General features: G+C 43.2%; 1 protein-coding gene across 1 annotated transcript in view; it reads left to right on the top strand.

Moving 5' to 3' along the window:
- The window catches only part of ITGB8 (integrin subunit beta 8), a 196,284-nt gene that overhangs the window by 131,051 nt on the left and 50,851 nt on the right, over positions 1 to 14,382 (top strand). The window contains exons 5-9 of the mRNA XM_040352818.1: positions 6,106 to 6,271; positions 7,949 to 8,107; positions 8,727 to 8,822; positions 8,904 to 8,993; positions 12,841 to 12,975. Of these exons, the coding sequence (XP_040208752.1) occupies positions 6,106 to 6,271; positions 7,949 to 8,107; positions 8,727 to 8,822; positions 8,904 to 8,993; positions 12,841 to 12,975 (646 nt within the window). The remainder of the gene's footprint in view (positions 1 to 6,105; positions 6,272 to 7,948; positions 8,108 to 8,726; positions 8,823 to 8,903; positions 8,994 to 12,840; positions 12,976 to 14,382) is intronic.

Raw genomic sequence — 14,382 nt, 5'->3', positions numbered from 1 at the left:
TCCCTATATATGTGCCACTTTGCACTCTGGGTCGGTGAGCAAGAGTGGTCTTTTGAAGATTAGCGATGGGTTGACCTGTCACACCCATGATTCTCAGAGATCTTCTCTCCATAGTATCATATAATGCATCTTAGGGTTTGGTCATACTTTGGGCATTACTATGCATTTTGTTTAATGAGGGGTAGGCAACCTTAAGACCCGGTTCACACTGGGGCGACACGACAGGCGGCTCAGCCGCCTGACGTGTCGCGTCCCATTCACTGCAATTAAACCGTTCTAATAGGAGCGACGCACGTCACTCCGACTTAGAAAAAAGGTTCCTGTAGTATTTCGGGGGCGGCTCGGGGCGATCTGCATTGACTTCTATACAGAAGTCGTTTTGCAAATCGCCTCGGAAGTCGTCCTGAGGACGACTTGCAGAGTCGCCTCCGAAGTCGTGCCGCCTATGTGTGAACCGACTCTAAAGAGGTGGAGATCTACCTGAACAACATAGTAGTCAAAGATCACCAGACTATATGGCTAAGTGTAACAAACCTGCAGGAAAGCTGCAGGTACATTTCACCCGCGGTGTGGGTAAACCACAGTGCATCCGTGTGATGCACAGCCCTATACTAATATGCCCAGGGTATTGCTTCACAATGACCTGAAGATCTCTTCTTTCCTGAGGCTGGCACCACTCTGGAGACAGCTAGCTGGAATAAGAGATGGAGTGCAGTTGGTATCACTCTACATTAGACAGGAGCCATCACTACAAACGAGACATTGGCTTATGCGGCTCTTGCTCCCTACTATAGCCCCAACTTTAAGACTCCATTGACACTGTCGTCAAAAACGTTGTGTTCTGCCTGTAGAAGCAACTCAATGTTATCCTATGTGTCCATGTACATTAGGACGTTTACAGACATATTTTGAGATCAACGTTTGGAGGCAGGAGGCAGGAGCTCATTGGTGTCAAAAACTCTCCTAAACTCGTCTAAACTTTGTACAAAAAATGCTCTATATGAGTGTTTTTTACTCCAAAGAGAACAGACGTTTTTTTAAGCCCAGTGTGCATGGAGCCTACAAGTAGTCCCTCTGCATTGCACTCTGATGCTCTAGGATGGGGCGTCAGCAAGCTCAGACTGTGATTTACCAGTCACCTGGCTGCGATCTACAGGTTTCTGACCCCCGATTTAGTGCATGTAAAATTTATGGACATAAAAATGTATTAATTCAAGACATTTGCGCGAATCATCAACAAGTCCTGCATGCTCCATTTCAGGCGTGTTGACCTACAGCTTGCCATTTAAAGTCAACTCCAGTAAATTTTTACTTTTTTGTGTTTGTTTTGGATAGAATACGAAGATGTAAACATGTTTTTTTTTACTTAATTTTTTTATCTATATGACTCCCATTTGGGATATTTTGCCTCACTTCCTGTCAATGTGACATCCTCACAAGAAATCAAGCGTTCTTCTTTCATTCAACCAGAAAATTGCATAACGTATGGGCAGCCTTAAGCCTTAAGCCGCGGGTTGAATGAAAAAAAAATGTCCAGCTCCTCGCTCCCATATGAGGTTAGTTCAGCGATCTCCCCCACTGAGCTGTTGTGTTCTGACAGGGGGACGCCCCCACCAGAACACTCTGATCAGTACTCTCTGTCATTGGCTGAGAGCGCTGATTCGGAGTCGATCGGATGCAGGTTTTCCAGCATGCACGTCCGACAGACTGATATACACACGGGCCAAATGTAGGATGTTTTTTTTCCTTTGAACCGGCCATTGTCTTCTGACATTTGGCCGGTGTGTAACTTGCTTTAGCCAGGTTTTAGGACTTGACAGCTTTACATTAAAGGGGTTGTAGACCTTTGTGGTTTTTCACTTTAATGCATCCTATCCACGGTTCTCGGCTCATAATTGGATAGATTGATAGCAGTGCAGCCATTGACTCTTGCTGCTATCAATCAAATCCAATGATGCTGGAGCTGGGGGGGGCGGGCCGAGTCATACACTCGGCATCTATGGATGCCGAGTGTATGACACAGGAGCACGCCCGCAAGGTAACCCCCTCGGGAAAGAGTCTCCCAGAGGGGGTTATCTAATGTGGGGAGGAGCCCCCTTGGAACAGGAACCTTTAATATCACTTTATAGGTACAGTCACTAACCTGTATGTACACATAGACAAATTGATTGGCACTCTACATTAAAGAGTAACATGTTGGTTGTTTATATGGTCCATCAATGACTTGGTAACCTATAAGTACTTTCTTTGATGTCCGTTTCAGCAGTCACACAATAAAATGTAAACATTATGGCTGGTGATAAGTGGTCTTGTAAAAACAATGTTTTGATTATGTTGGAATGTGTGATTACAAAGCTAGAATGAAGAGGTCTGAATGGAATTCATTGTCTAAGAGATTTGTCGACGGGGAAAAAAACGTGCATGCTAAGAAGCAAGTTATGAGAAGGGAAATTAGCATAATCAGCCCAAAGGGTGGCGCCATTCGAATGGAACTTCCCCTTTATAGTGCCGTCGTACGTGTTGTACGTCACAGCGCTTTGCTCAAGCATTTTTTAGCACGATCGTGTGTATGCAAGGACGGCTTGAGAGGAATCATGTTGAGAAAAACTTTGTTTTTTTTCATGACATGAAAAATGGTCGTGTGTACGTGGCAGTGAGAGCAAAGTAACAAATTTGCTCGATAGCCCTTTCCCGTTCTGCTGACACTTGATCAGCCCCCGCCTCCTCAATTTACTGAAACCCTGAATATAAAGAGAACCCTCTGTGTATGGGAGCTTATGGCTTACATTGGCTTATGCCTCTTGGACGTTTGGATGTTCATAAGTGATATTGATGAGAATCCACCACCGAAAGTGAAAACACCATAAGAAATGCACGCTTACCAAATGGCAAGCAAGGATAGCTTGCGGCTGAAACCCCAGTCCGGGCCTTTAAACCATGAATGACAGTGACCGCCACTGGTACTCAAACGAAACTCCAGATGATTGATGTCACCCAAACAAATGACGTACCGTAAATGGGATAAAATGTAATAAAAGTAAAAAACTCACAAGCACAGAAGTATATGCAGCATGTATAAGAAACCAGCCGGCTCGGCAAACGCCCGTCCGCTCGGACTGTAACGCGATGCCGTCAGCACGTCTCCTCCTCAGCACGTCCTCCTGACGTCATCGCGTTACAGTCCGAGCGGACGGGCGTGGTATGGATTTATAAAAGGAACCCCACGCCAATTAAAAAAAAAATGGCGTGGGGTCCCCACCAAAATCCATAATAGACCCTTATCTGAGTATGCAGCCCGGCAATTCAGGAAAGGGTGGGGGGACTCCTCCTTAGCAACCATCTATTTGTCAAAAAACAGCGTGCGGGTCCTCCTTTTTACAAATACTGCATGTGATACCGCCAGCAAAATCCTCGTGGTAAATATCGGATGTTTTTTTTACTCTCTCGTCCATTTGTGAATTAGACTTAAAGCGGAGGTTCCACGGGTTTTGCTTTTTTTTTTTTAATCTCCAATGCATGGTAATATAGCTAGCAGGCTACTACTCACCTGCTACCCGCTCGTACGTCCGTCCGCTCCGTTTTCGCCAAAAAGGATACCTTATAAAAAAAGAGTCCTGGCCTTTTCCATCTTGCTTGTGGGCAATTTGAATCCCACAAGCAAACACTTCCTGGATTCCTAGTCACATGACACTCAAGCTGGTCTCCTGTGAGTGTTGAAACGTCACTCCCTGGAGACCTTGCGCACAGCTTCCAATTACGCCTCGTCGGGGAAAAGGAGCGACACGCCCACTCCCCGCAGGGAAGAAGACCCAGAAGTGAGGCTGAAGACAGGTAAGTGTTCAGATAGGGAAAAAAATGAAAACGCTAGAGGCATGTATCAAGGCTGCAGACATGATTGCTATGAAGTTAAATTTGAGGGTGAACCTCAGCTTTAAGAGCTTTTTAAACAATATTTACTGGCACATTTTAAATTTTTTTACCACTCAATTGTTATTTTATTTTTGTGAATTGGACTTTATTTACCGCATGCAATCAATTATGTAAATGAGCCACGTGACTGTGTCATCGCATACAGTAAACATTAGTGAATTGACCCCTTGAGTTTACTGGTCAAAACAATTTCTACATCTTTTATGCATTGTACCTTTTTATCCCTGAGCATCTTTTAACCACTTGCTGACCGCAACACATACTGTATATGCGGCTTGCAAGTGGTTTACTGGGATTATGGCTAAAGATATCAGCCATAACCCCGGTATTCTATTTTTTGGCTGCCAGCTGGCTTTCTCTTGAAAGCCTTTCAAGTGGCTCATGAGCCGCTGGAATGCTTTCTGATGCTACACAACGGAAGGGGATGTCTACCCCCTCCCACCACTTGCCGGTGTCTTTTGGACTTAATGTTTCTGCCGACTTGGAAACAATCCGACGATGCCACCAACTGGTCACAGAGGCAATTAAAATACTAGATTGTCTTTGAACACTTCTATGGCCATGGAGGTCAGAAGTAAATCATTTTCTTTTCTTTAAAGCAAAAGATCTCTTGCTTTTAAAGGTAAAGAAGAGATTTGGGGTCTATTTTACCCCAGATCTCTCCATATATAGAACCTGTCATCATTATTTATATTACCAGGGATGTTTACATTTCTTGTAATAGGAATAAATGTGATAAAAAAAAGGAACCATGTAAAAATAAAAAATGAAATAAATAAGAAAAACATTTTTTACAGCAACCCCAACCTGAAGTGAACGCATACGTAAGTCACGCACGCATATGTGAACGGAGTTCGCACCACACGTGTGAGGTATTGCCAATAACAATTAACGTTAGAGAGAGCAATAATTTTAGTACTACACCTCCTCTGTAACTCTAAACAGGTAGGCCCGGATTCACGTACGAGTTACGCCGGCGTATCTCCAGATACGCCGTCGTAACTCTGAGTCCGAGCCGTCGTATCTATGCGCCTGATTCTTAGAATCAGTTACGCATAGATTTGTATTAGATCCGACCGGCGTAAGTCTCTTACGCCGTCGTATCTTAACTGCATATTTAGGGGCGTGTTTAGGGGCGTGTACGCTGATTTACGCCTAGAAGTATGTAAATCAGCTAGATACGCCAATTCACGAATGTACGCCCGGCCGACGCAGTACAGATACGCTATTTATGTTAGGCTTTTCCGGGCGTAAAGTTACCCCTGCTATATGAGGCGTACCAATGTTAAGCATGGACGTCGTTCCCGCGTCGAACTTTGAAAATTTTACATCGTTTGCGTAAGTCGTTTGCGAATAGGGCTGAGCGTCATTTACGTTCACGTCGAAAGCATTGGCTTCTTGTGGGTTAATTTGTAGCATGCGCACTGGGATACTTTCACGGAGGGCGCATGCGCCGTTCGGAAAAAGCATCATTTACGTGGGGTCACAATAAATTTACATAACACACGCCCACATCTACCACATTTGAATTAGGCCTATTTACGCTATGCCGCCGCAACTTTGGTTTGAGAATACGGCACTTGCCTGTCAAAGTTGCGGAGGCGTAACGTAAATAGGATACGTTACGCCCGCACAAAGATACGCGATTCTACGTGAATCCAGGCCGTAACCTGTAAAGTAATTTTAAGCATCTCCTATGGAGATTTTTAAGTACCGTAGTTTGTTGTAATTTCATGAGCATGCACAATTTTAAAGTGTGACATGTTAGGCATCTATTTCCTTGGTGTACCATCACCTTTCATATTATGCATAAAAATTGGGCTATATATTGTGTTTTTTTATTTATTCATTAAAATATTTTTTTCTCCAAAACAATTGCATTTGAAAAACAGCTGCGCAAATACAGCGTCACATAAAAAATTGCATGATCGCCATGTTATTCCCTATGGTTTCTGCTAATAATAATAATTATAATATATATCTATGTATAGATATATATAATGTTTGGGGGTTATAAGTAATTTTTTAGCAAAAAATACTGATTTAAACTTGTAAATAAAAAGTGGCAGAAAGGGCTTGGTCTTCAAGTGGTCAAAGGTTGCTGTGACAATTTCCTTGTAGGTGACATCATTCCCCTCATATTATATCATGCTAATATACAGTTTTCTCTTACAGCGATTATAAACTGGATTGCATACCACCTCATGGATTTATTAATAGGCTGTCTTTAACAAACAACATTACACAGTTCATACAAATTGTTGGCAAGCAGAAGATCTCAGCGAATATTGATAATCCAGAAGGAGCCTTTGATGCTATGTTGCAGGCAGCTGTTTGTCATGTGAGTATGTTTTTGTTTAATATGCGATTTATATTTACACGGCCTAATTCGGTATTCATTCACAAGAGATAATAGTACTCGTAACAGCCCGTAACACTTTGTGAAGCAGATATACAGATGCAGCCTACAGTGTGAACCTGTTGCTGTAGCCACAGCATCAAAGCCACTCTAAGCCATCACCTAGCACTTAAATAAATAAAAAAATAATAATAATATAGCATGTGCAATTGCTACACAAGCCATTATGTAATTTCATGTTATTAAAAGTTAAATTTCCTTTTCAATCTGCAGCGTTGTAATCAGGGCAGCCATCACAAATTTTGGGGTCCCTTACACAGCTTTAGGCAGGGCCCCCCTGGAGCAGAGAATCGGGGGGGCCCTCCTCTCTCCTGCCGCAAAATGATAATCGCGCGCGCGCGGGGGGGGGGGTTAGGTTGTGGTAACGAAAGTGTCATCTCTTCTCTCTCCTGCCGCAAGATGATAAGCGGGATGGGGGTGTTGGTGCTGACGATCAAAACAAAGTCAAGTCAAGTCTTCTCAAGTTAAGTCAGACGGAGGCGGGCTCCTGCCGCACGTTTCTAAAGGTGGAGGGGGGTCAAAAAAAATAAAAAGGGGGGGCGACTGGGCCCCTGGGGACAATCGGGCCCCTTACAGGTGTAATGTCTGTACTAGTCTGTAATATTCTGCAAAATTCAATGCAAACTGGCAACCTGCAGGCCTTCTGTACAAAGTTGGTGTACAGAACTTTCCCAGAAATGTTGTTTCCTGTTTGTGTGATTGGCTCACAGCTTTTCCCAGAAGTCTGCACTAAGATACAAGTCAGATTTTAGGCTTTCTCTGCAATGAAAATGTCATTTTTGGTGAGATACTCCCAAATGGATGCAGATCCTGCAACTTTCCTCATTAGAACACTGCAAGTGCATCTTCTGATTAACCACTAGCCACCCACCATATAGCAGAATGACGGCGGCAAAGTGGTTTAGTTATCCTAAACGGACGTCATATGACGTGGTCAGGATAATAGAGCCAATTTGCGCACGCAGGGGAGCGCAGCATGGCAATTGGAGGACACACAGCAACTCCGATTGTGGTATAAAGCCTCTGGCAGAGGCTTCTTACCACCTGATCAGCTGTGACCAATCACAGCTGATCATTGCGTGAACCAGGAAGTGCCAGTGCACGGCTCTCCTCGGTTCACGCTGACAGGGAGATAACAAAATACTGCAGATATATGTGCCCAGCTCAAATTTCATAAATCGGGGTTACATCCACTTTAAGGAATACAGATCTGCATTAGGGCTTGTGTCGATGGGCTTTGTAGCATGGTTCTTGGAATCAGTTTGAGATTCTTCTGGGATCATTCAGAATTATTGCAGGTGCATTTCATTTACTTCTGACCTGCTTTGGAATGTCTTCAAGCTGCTTTGCCTTACCAAAGGCTTATCTGGGAAGGATGCAAACAAAAGCACATCAACACTGGTCCTTTAAAAAACACCAAAAATGATTGTATTTTGTTAAATGCATGTGGATAAATGAAAACGACCTGATTAACATGTCCAGGGAAGTATCTATTTCACATGGTACAGTATTGTTATGATTGGCCTTTGAAGAAATATACTGTATACTGTGAAAATCCTAATTATTCAACTCAGTAATGTGGATTACTTTATGTTTCAGAAAGATATTGGCTGGCGAAAGGAAGCAAAACGTTTGATTATCTTGATGACAGATCAGACTTCTCATTTAGCACTCGACAGCAAGTTAGCGGGCATAGTCACCCCAAATGACGGCAATTGTCACCTCAAAGACAGTGTTTACACCAGAGCAACAGATATGGTAAGGCTATAGAAATATTTGTCCTTAAAATGGTTTATACTATATGTGTTTAAGAGTAAACAACTTTAAATTGAACACATAAGGAGATTATATATATATATATATATATATATATATATATATATATATACACACACACTCACAGGCCACTTTAATAGATAAACCTGTTCAATTGCTTGGTAACACAAATTGCTAATCAGACAATCAATCACATGGCAGCAACTCAATGCATTTAGTCTTCGAGACATGGTGAAGACAACTTGCTGAAGTTCAAAACGGGCATCAGAATGGGAAGAAAGGGGATTTAAAGCGGGGGTTCACCCTAAAAAATAATTCTAACATTACAATGAGCTGACCTGTGACACGGACATTATGCTGGTCTTTTTTTTTTGTACATACCGTTTTATCTGTATTTTCTCCCCGGATTTCCCGTGGGAGTGGGCGTTCCTATTCACAGGGTAAGTGATTGACGTTCTTCCGACCGGCGCATACAGCGCGCCACGAGTTGCCAAAAGAAACCGAACGTCGGGTCGGCTCTATACGGCGCTTTACATTAAAATCTGTTTCCACGATAGTTATAATTTGCTTACTTGTTTTTTTTTTTTTTTGTTCTCCACAGGAACACCCATCACTGGGCATGCTTGGCCAAAGATTAGTTGACAACCATATTTATGGAATGTTTGCAGTACAGGGAAAAGCTTTCAATTGGTACAAGGTAACACAATTTGAACATGATCCCTCTCGTTTATTATTTGATTTAACTTACTAAGCTGCATTTTCCATTTTATTTCTGCAGGACCTAATGCCGTTGCTGCCAGGGACAATAGCCAAGCAATTTGATGCCACTGCCTCTGACATCAATAATTTGGTGGTTGAGGCTTACAAGGTGAGTGTTTTCAACAGACAGATTGTTCAGCAATATCTTTGTGAAACATTTAAGCCTCGTACACACAATCGGATTTTCCATCGGGAATTGTGTGATGACAGCCTGTTGGCGGAAAATCCGACCATTTGTACGCTCCATCAGACAATTGTCGGATTTTACGCAGACAAATGTGGGATAGCATGCTTTCAAATTTTCCGGTCTTAAGTCGGATTTTCCGAGCGCGTGTACAAAAGTAAAAGGTTCAAACATGCCAGTGTTGCCAACCTACCAGATTAAAATTTACTGACACGACACCCAAAATTTACTGGCACCGCCAAATTTTTACTGGCTTATCCAAAAGTTACAAAATTACAGTTTTAAGTGCAAATTTCAGTATTTAGGCTACAAACAAGTTACAACATGCAATTAGAAAAGTGATTTAAGGTAGATAATGCGGCAAAAACATATTTCTTATTTTATTTTCAATATAGTAAATAAGTAGCTCAGGGACAGGAATCGAGAGGGCAAGAAATTAGAATGGGCGGCACACACACATGAAATTGACTCTGACAGCAGTGAGCAGCAGCACAGATGATGATGGCACCTCACCAACATAATACGTCCCCTCCTGAGTCACAGTGGCCCTCTCTCTCTATGGTAGGTGGTCCCTTCAGTCCACTACCGGCTTGCATTCCTCATGTCCTGCAGACCTGCACATGAGGCTCCGGCTGTTCCATTCCCTTGCACCATGACTTTACGTGACACACTCTCGACACAGTCCGAACACACTGTAGCAGGCACTCGGATGGTCTCGGCCAAGCGTCACAGCCATATTTTTTACTGGCAACCATTTTCATTTACTGGCAGGAGAAAAGTGCCAATTTTTTACTGGCTGCCAGTAAAAATACTGGCGGTTGGCAACACTGAAACACGCATGCTTGGAATCAATGCTCACCAAACACAACATTAGCAGAAGGGGCTCAAAGGGTGGCGCTCAAGAGCTGAAAAAACATGTTGTTTCGTGTTTGTTGGCCAACAATTGTGTACCGTTTGTATGCAAGGCAAGTTCCTGGCCAACGCACTTTGGACAAAAGTCCTATGCTTTGTCTGCGGGAAAATCCGATCATGTGTATGAGGCTTTAGAGTTATTTTGGTTTGAGAGTTTACGTTGCCAATCTCTTGTGCTTCCAGGTAAGTTATCATTATAAATGCATTGGATGAAAAGTGTATAGACAGAACATCCATCTGAAAGGAGCCTAAAGTTTACTTAAAAAAATATATATAAAATATAAGATTGGCGTAAACTATATGATTTACCTTCAGTGGCCCAGATTCAGGTAGAATCGCGCAATATTTGCGTGGGCAAAGAGCAAAAATTTTTCTCTGCGCCCACGCAAATATTGCGCTTTGCCCGCGATTCACGGAGCAATTGCTCCGTAAATTGCGCTGGCGATATGTTAATCAGCCGTGCGTAAGGCTGCCTAATGTAAATGATCCCGCCGGGGGCGGGAATCATTTAAATTAGGCGCGCTCCCGCGCCGAGCGAACAGCGCATGCTCCGTCGGGAAACTTTCCCGACGTGCATTGCGGCAAATGACGTCGCAAGGACGTCATTTGCTTCTAAGTGAACGTGAATGGCGTCCAGCGCCATTCACGGTTCACTTACGTAAACGACGTAAAATTTGAACGTCGCGAGCGGGAAGCGCAGCTATACTTTAGCATTGGTTGCGCCTGCTATTAGCAGGAGCAGCCTTATGCTAAAGTGGCCGTACGGAAACTCCGTACCTTGCGTGCGCAGGGCCCGCGCAACTTTTGTGAATCGGTGGTAGTATGCAATTTGCATACTATACGCCGATCACAAAGGCCGCGCCCCCTAGCGGCCAACGCAAGAATGCAGCCTGGGATGTGAAGGCATAAGGAGGCTTATGTCTGTCACATCCTAGGCTGCAGTCGGTGTAACGAGGTTCCTGAATCAGGAGCACTCGTTACACCGGAGCAAGTAAGCCCTTGCGCCGCGCAACCTATGGTTGCGCGGGCGCAAGTGCTTCTTGAATCTGGGCCAGTGTGATTTGTCCCTTGTGTTGATATGTCTTGGTTTATCAGAAATCCTCCTCCTCCATTGCACCCCACCCCTGCCGCTGTAATCTTCCAGTACAGTGGGGATTAATATCAAAAGTACCTGATTATGCCCACCCTTTCTGCCCAGCTCCACCAATTATAGAAGTCGTATTACAAGAATTAAACGTGATATATGAATTGAGGACAAATGGATGATTGAATAGTTTGCCTACTCTCTTCGTAGATCATGTCTCATTCATAGAAGTTGTATTAGTTTTTTTAAATTCCTGGAGTTCAGCTTTGGTTAACATGTTACAACAGTTGTAAATGTGGTTGTCAAGTAATAACATAAAGTATAACTAAAAACAAATATTCTGGATCGAATCAGACTACACCTCTTGGGTTTTTATTTATGTCTGTGCCCCCTGTTGGGGACATTTACCCTCTCCTTTTGTCATTTTTACCACTATCACTGAAACGAAGGAAAATCACAAATTTTGGGTTGTCCCCAGAACAGGAATAGAAGGGAAATTTTCCAATGGAGACACTAGTTTTGGTGAACCTGGTGGATACTTTGGAGCCATTTCCTCTCACTTCCCATTTTGGCTATGGGGCAGGAAGTGAAGGTAAATCTCCCCAATGGCACACGTGGCAAAAAAATCAGACAAAGGTTTTATAACCTTTGTCTGATTTTTTTTGACTCCCTTACTTTATCCAAAATAAACAAGAAATAAACAAAATAAACAAGAAAAAACAAGAAAAAACAACTTTTGCCTTGAGCTCTCTTTTTTTATTTTTTTAATGTGTGGGCCACAGGAGCCCTGACCTTGAGTACAAGCAACATTGAAACCTTGGTTTAAACTTGAGTTCAAAGCGGAGTTCCGCCGTTTTTTTTTTGTTTTTTTTTTTAAGTCCGCAGCTACAAATACTGCAGCTGTTGACTTTTAAAATAAGGACACTTACCTGTCCAGGGCGCCCGCGATGTCAGCACCTGAAGCCAAGCTGTCGTTTGGCTCTCTAGTGCTGCTGCCACCATCTTTGGTAAGGGAATCAGAAAGTGAAGCCTTGGGACTTCACTTCCTGGCTCCCTACTGTGCATGCGTGACCCCACTGGTCCCTTCTGTCTTTTGGGACCTGTGTGTCTCCCAGAAGACAGCAGGGGGGACGAAAGGAATTGGTGTAGATACCCGCGGGTGGCTTGGGTATCTATGCCTGGAAGTGGGAGCAAAATACCCGTATTACACAGGTATCTGTTCCCCCCCTTCCCCTGAAAGGTGTCAAATCTGACACTGCAGGGGGGGAGGGTTTTCCGAAAAGCGGAAATTCCATTTTTGGGTGGAACTCCGCTTTAACAATGGAAAGGTAGTGCTGCCTGAGTTCCAGGTCAGGACTGAAATCAAAGCCTTAGTTTAGAATGAGCTGGCAAAGAGGGCCTCCTCAGGTGCTACAGAAGTGTCAACCTATAATGGGTGATGTTGGTTATGAATTTAAATCATTTTTGACAGGTTCACTTTTCAAGAAACACGAAAATCACTTCATTAATCAAGTGAAATACTGACAAAATATATTTACATAGAACCTGCTTTTGCTGTTTGCCGTAAATTTTCTCCCCAGCAAGTTGTTGGTCTTACTACAGAAGTGCGTTACTATGTCGCTTGTGAACAAAGCTTACAGTACATTCTTTATGGATAGGAAACAATTCATCTATTCAGCCAAACTTGCACAAATAGTCTTTTCATGTTGCTGCAGAAAGGGGAGATGAATGTTTTTCTAAATAAAATTTAGGATAAACTTTGATGTCTTCTTCCAGGCGCTTGTCTCAGAGATGAAGATTCAAGTGTATAATCCCATGAAGGGTATTTCTGTAAATATAACTGCTATCTGTCCGGATGGAAATAGACATTCTGGAGTGGAGGGATGTCACAATGTAAAAAATAATGATAAGGTATGTTACAGCCTGGATATCCTTTACAGCTGTGAACATCAATAACTTCTGAGTTTTTTAATAGTCTGCTTGCAGTATCTGTGCTGTATTCATCTCAATTGATAGTTTATAATTTACTTCTTATTTTAAAGTGATTATTCATTTTAATTCTACTGCTAAACTTGAGGGACTGCTTGGTTTTTGGCAGCCACATACCAAAATACTTCACTTTGTAGCCCTAGTGCTGCATTGAACCATTGCAGAAAAAAGACGTGGCTGTGTCTAGCATGTGTGTGCCACTGAGCCTATTTATTTGTATGGCTGGTCTTCACTCATGTGGCTCCCAACAATCCAGAGTATGGCTCAAGTCATAGTTAATAATTGGGCTGAGTGAAGAGCATGTACACTAGGAGCTGGATGTGGCCCTTCTTTTTGCAAAAACTGTGCATCTCTAAGGCCTCGTACACACGACCGAGTTTCTCGGCAAAAAACAGCAAGAAGCTGTTTTTTTTTGCCGAGGAAACCGGTCGTGTGTACATTTTTGGACGAGGAAACTGTCAAGAAACTCGATGAGCCAAAAAGAGAGCATGTTCTCTTTTTCCTCGACGGGAATGGAGAAAATTGGCACGTCGAGTTCCTCGACAGCCTAACAAGGAACTCGACGAGCAAAACGATGTGTTTCGCCCAACGAGATCCTCGGTCGTGTGAACGAGGCCTAAGTGGGGCTGCACAGTGAGCACCATTTTCTGCAGCATTGTACTATTAGTCTAGGCTGTAGTATGCCTCCAGGGGTATGGCAATGCCAGCTTGGACTCACAAGAAGTTATTTAATAATTCTGGGCGCCATTCATCATTAGAGAGGACAAACAGCATGGGATGGAGAAGAGTGTCTGAAAGGATCAATGCCAAGGTGAATGTGGGTAATGAAGAGAGCTGTTTTTCTCCTTTTTTAAAACACCTGAGCAATTTATTTTTTAGTTATAAACTTAAGGAGGAAGTAAACCCTGATGGATTTTACTTCCTCTTTTTTCCCCTGCAAAGTGAACGCATAATGGGCTAGTATTCATCGCATACTAGCCCATTATGTTGCACTTACCTGCAAACAAAGACTGCAATGTCCCCACTGTCAGCCTCATCCATCTTCACCTCTCTTCTTTCCGGGGCCATGGACTCCAGCTCTTTGACTGGCTGGACACCCGTGACGTCACTCCCACACATGCACGCTGGAGCCACCAGTCACAGCAGGGGCCCTTTAGAAACGGCACGATCGTGCCCTTTCTTCATTTTGCATGCGCCGATGGAATCAGCGCAAGCATATATGGTAAATATCTCCTAAATTGTGCAGATTTAGTAGATATTTCCAGCACCTACAGGTACGTAGGTAGGTAAAAGTAATGTAACTAGATTTACAACCACTTTAAAGTATAA

This window comes from Rana temporaria, chromosome 5 (assembly GCF_905171775.1).
Source record: "Rana temporaria chromosome 5, aRanTem1.1, whole genome shotgun sequence".
NCBI lineage: Eukaryota > Metazoa > Chordata > Amphibia > Anura > Ranidae > Rana > Rana temporaria.
The sequence above is the reverse complement of the archived record's forward strand: the minus strand, read 5'-3'. Positions and strand labels throughout refer to the sequence as shown.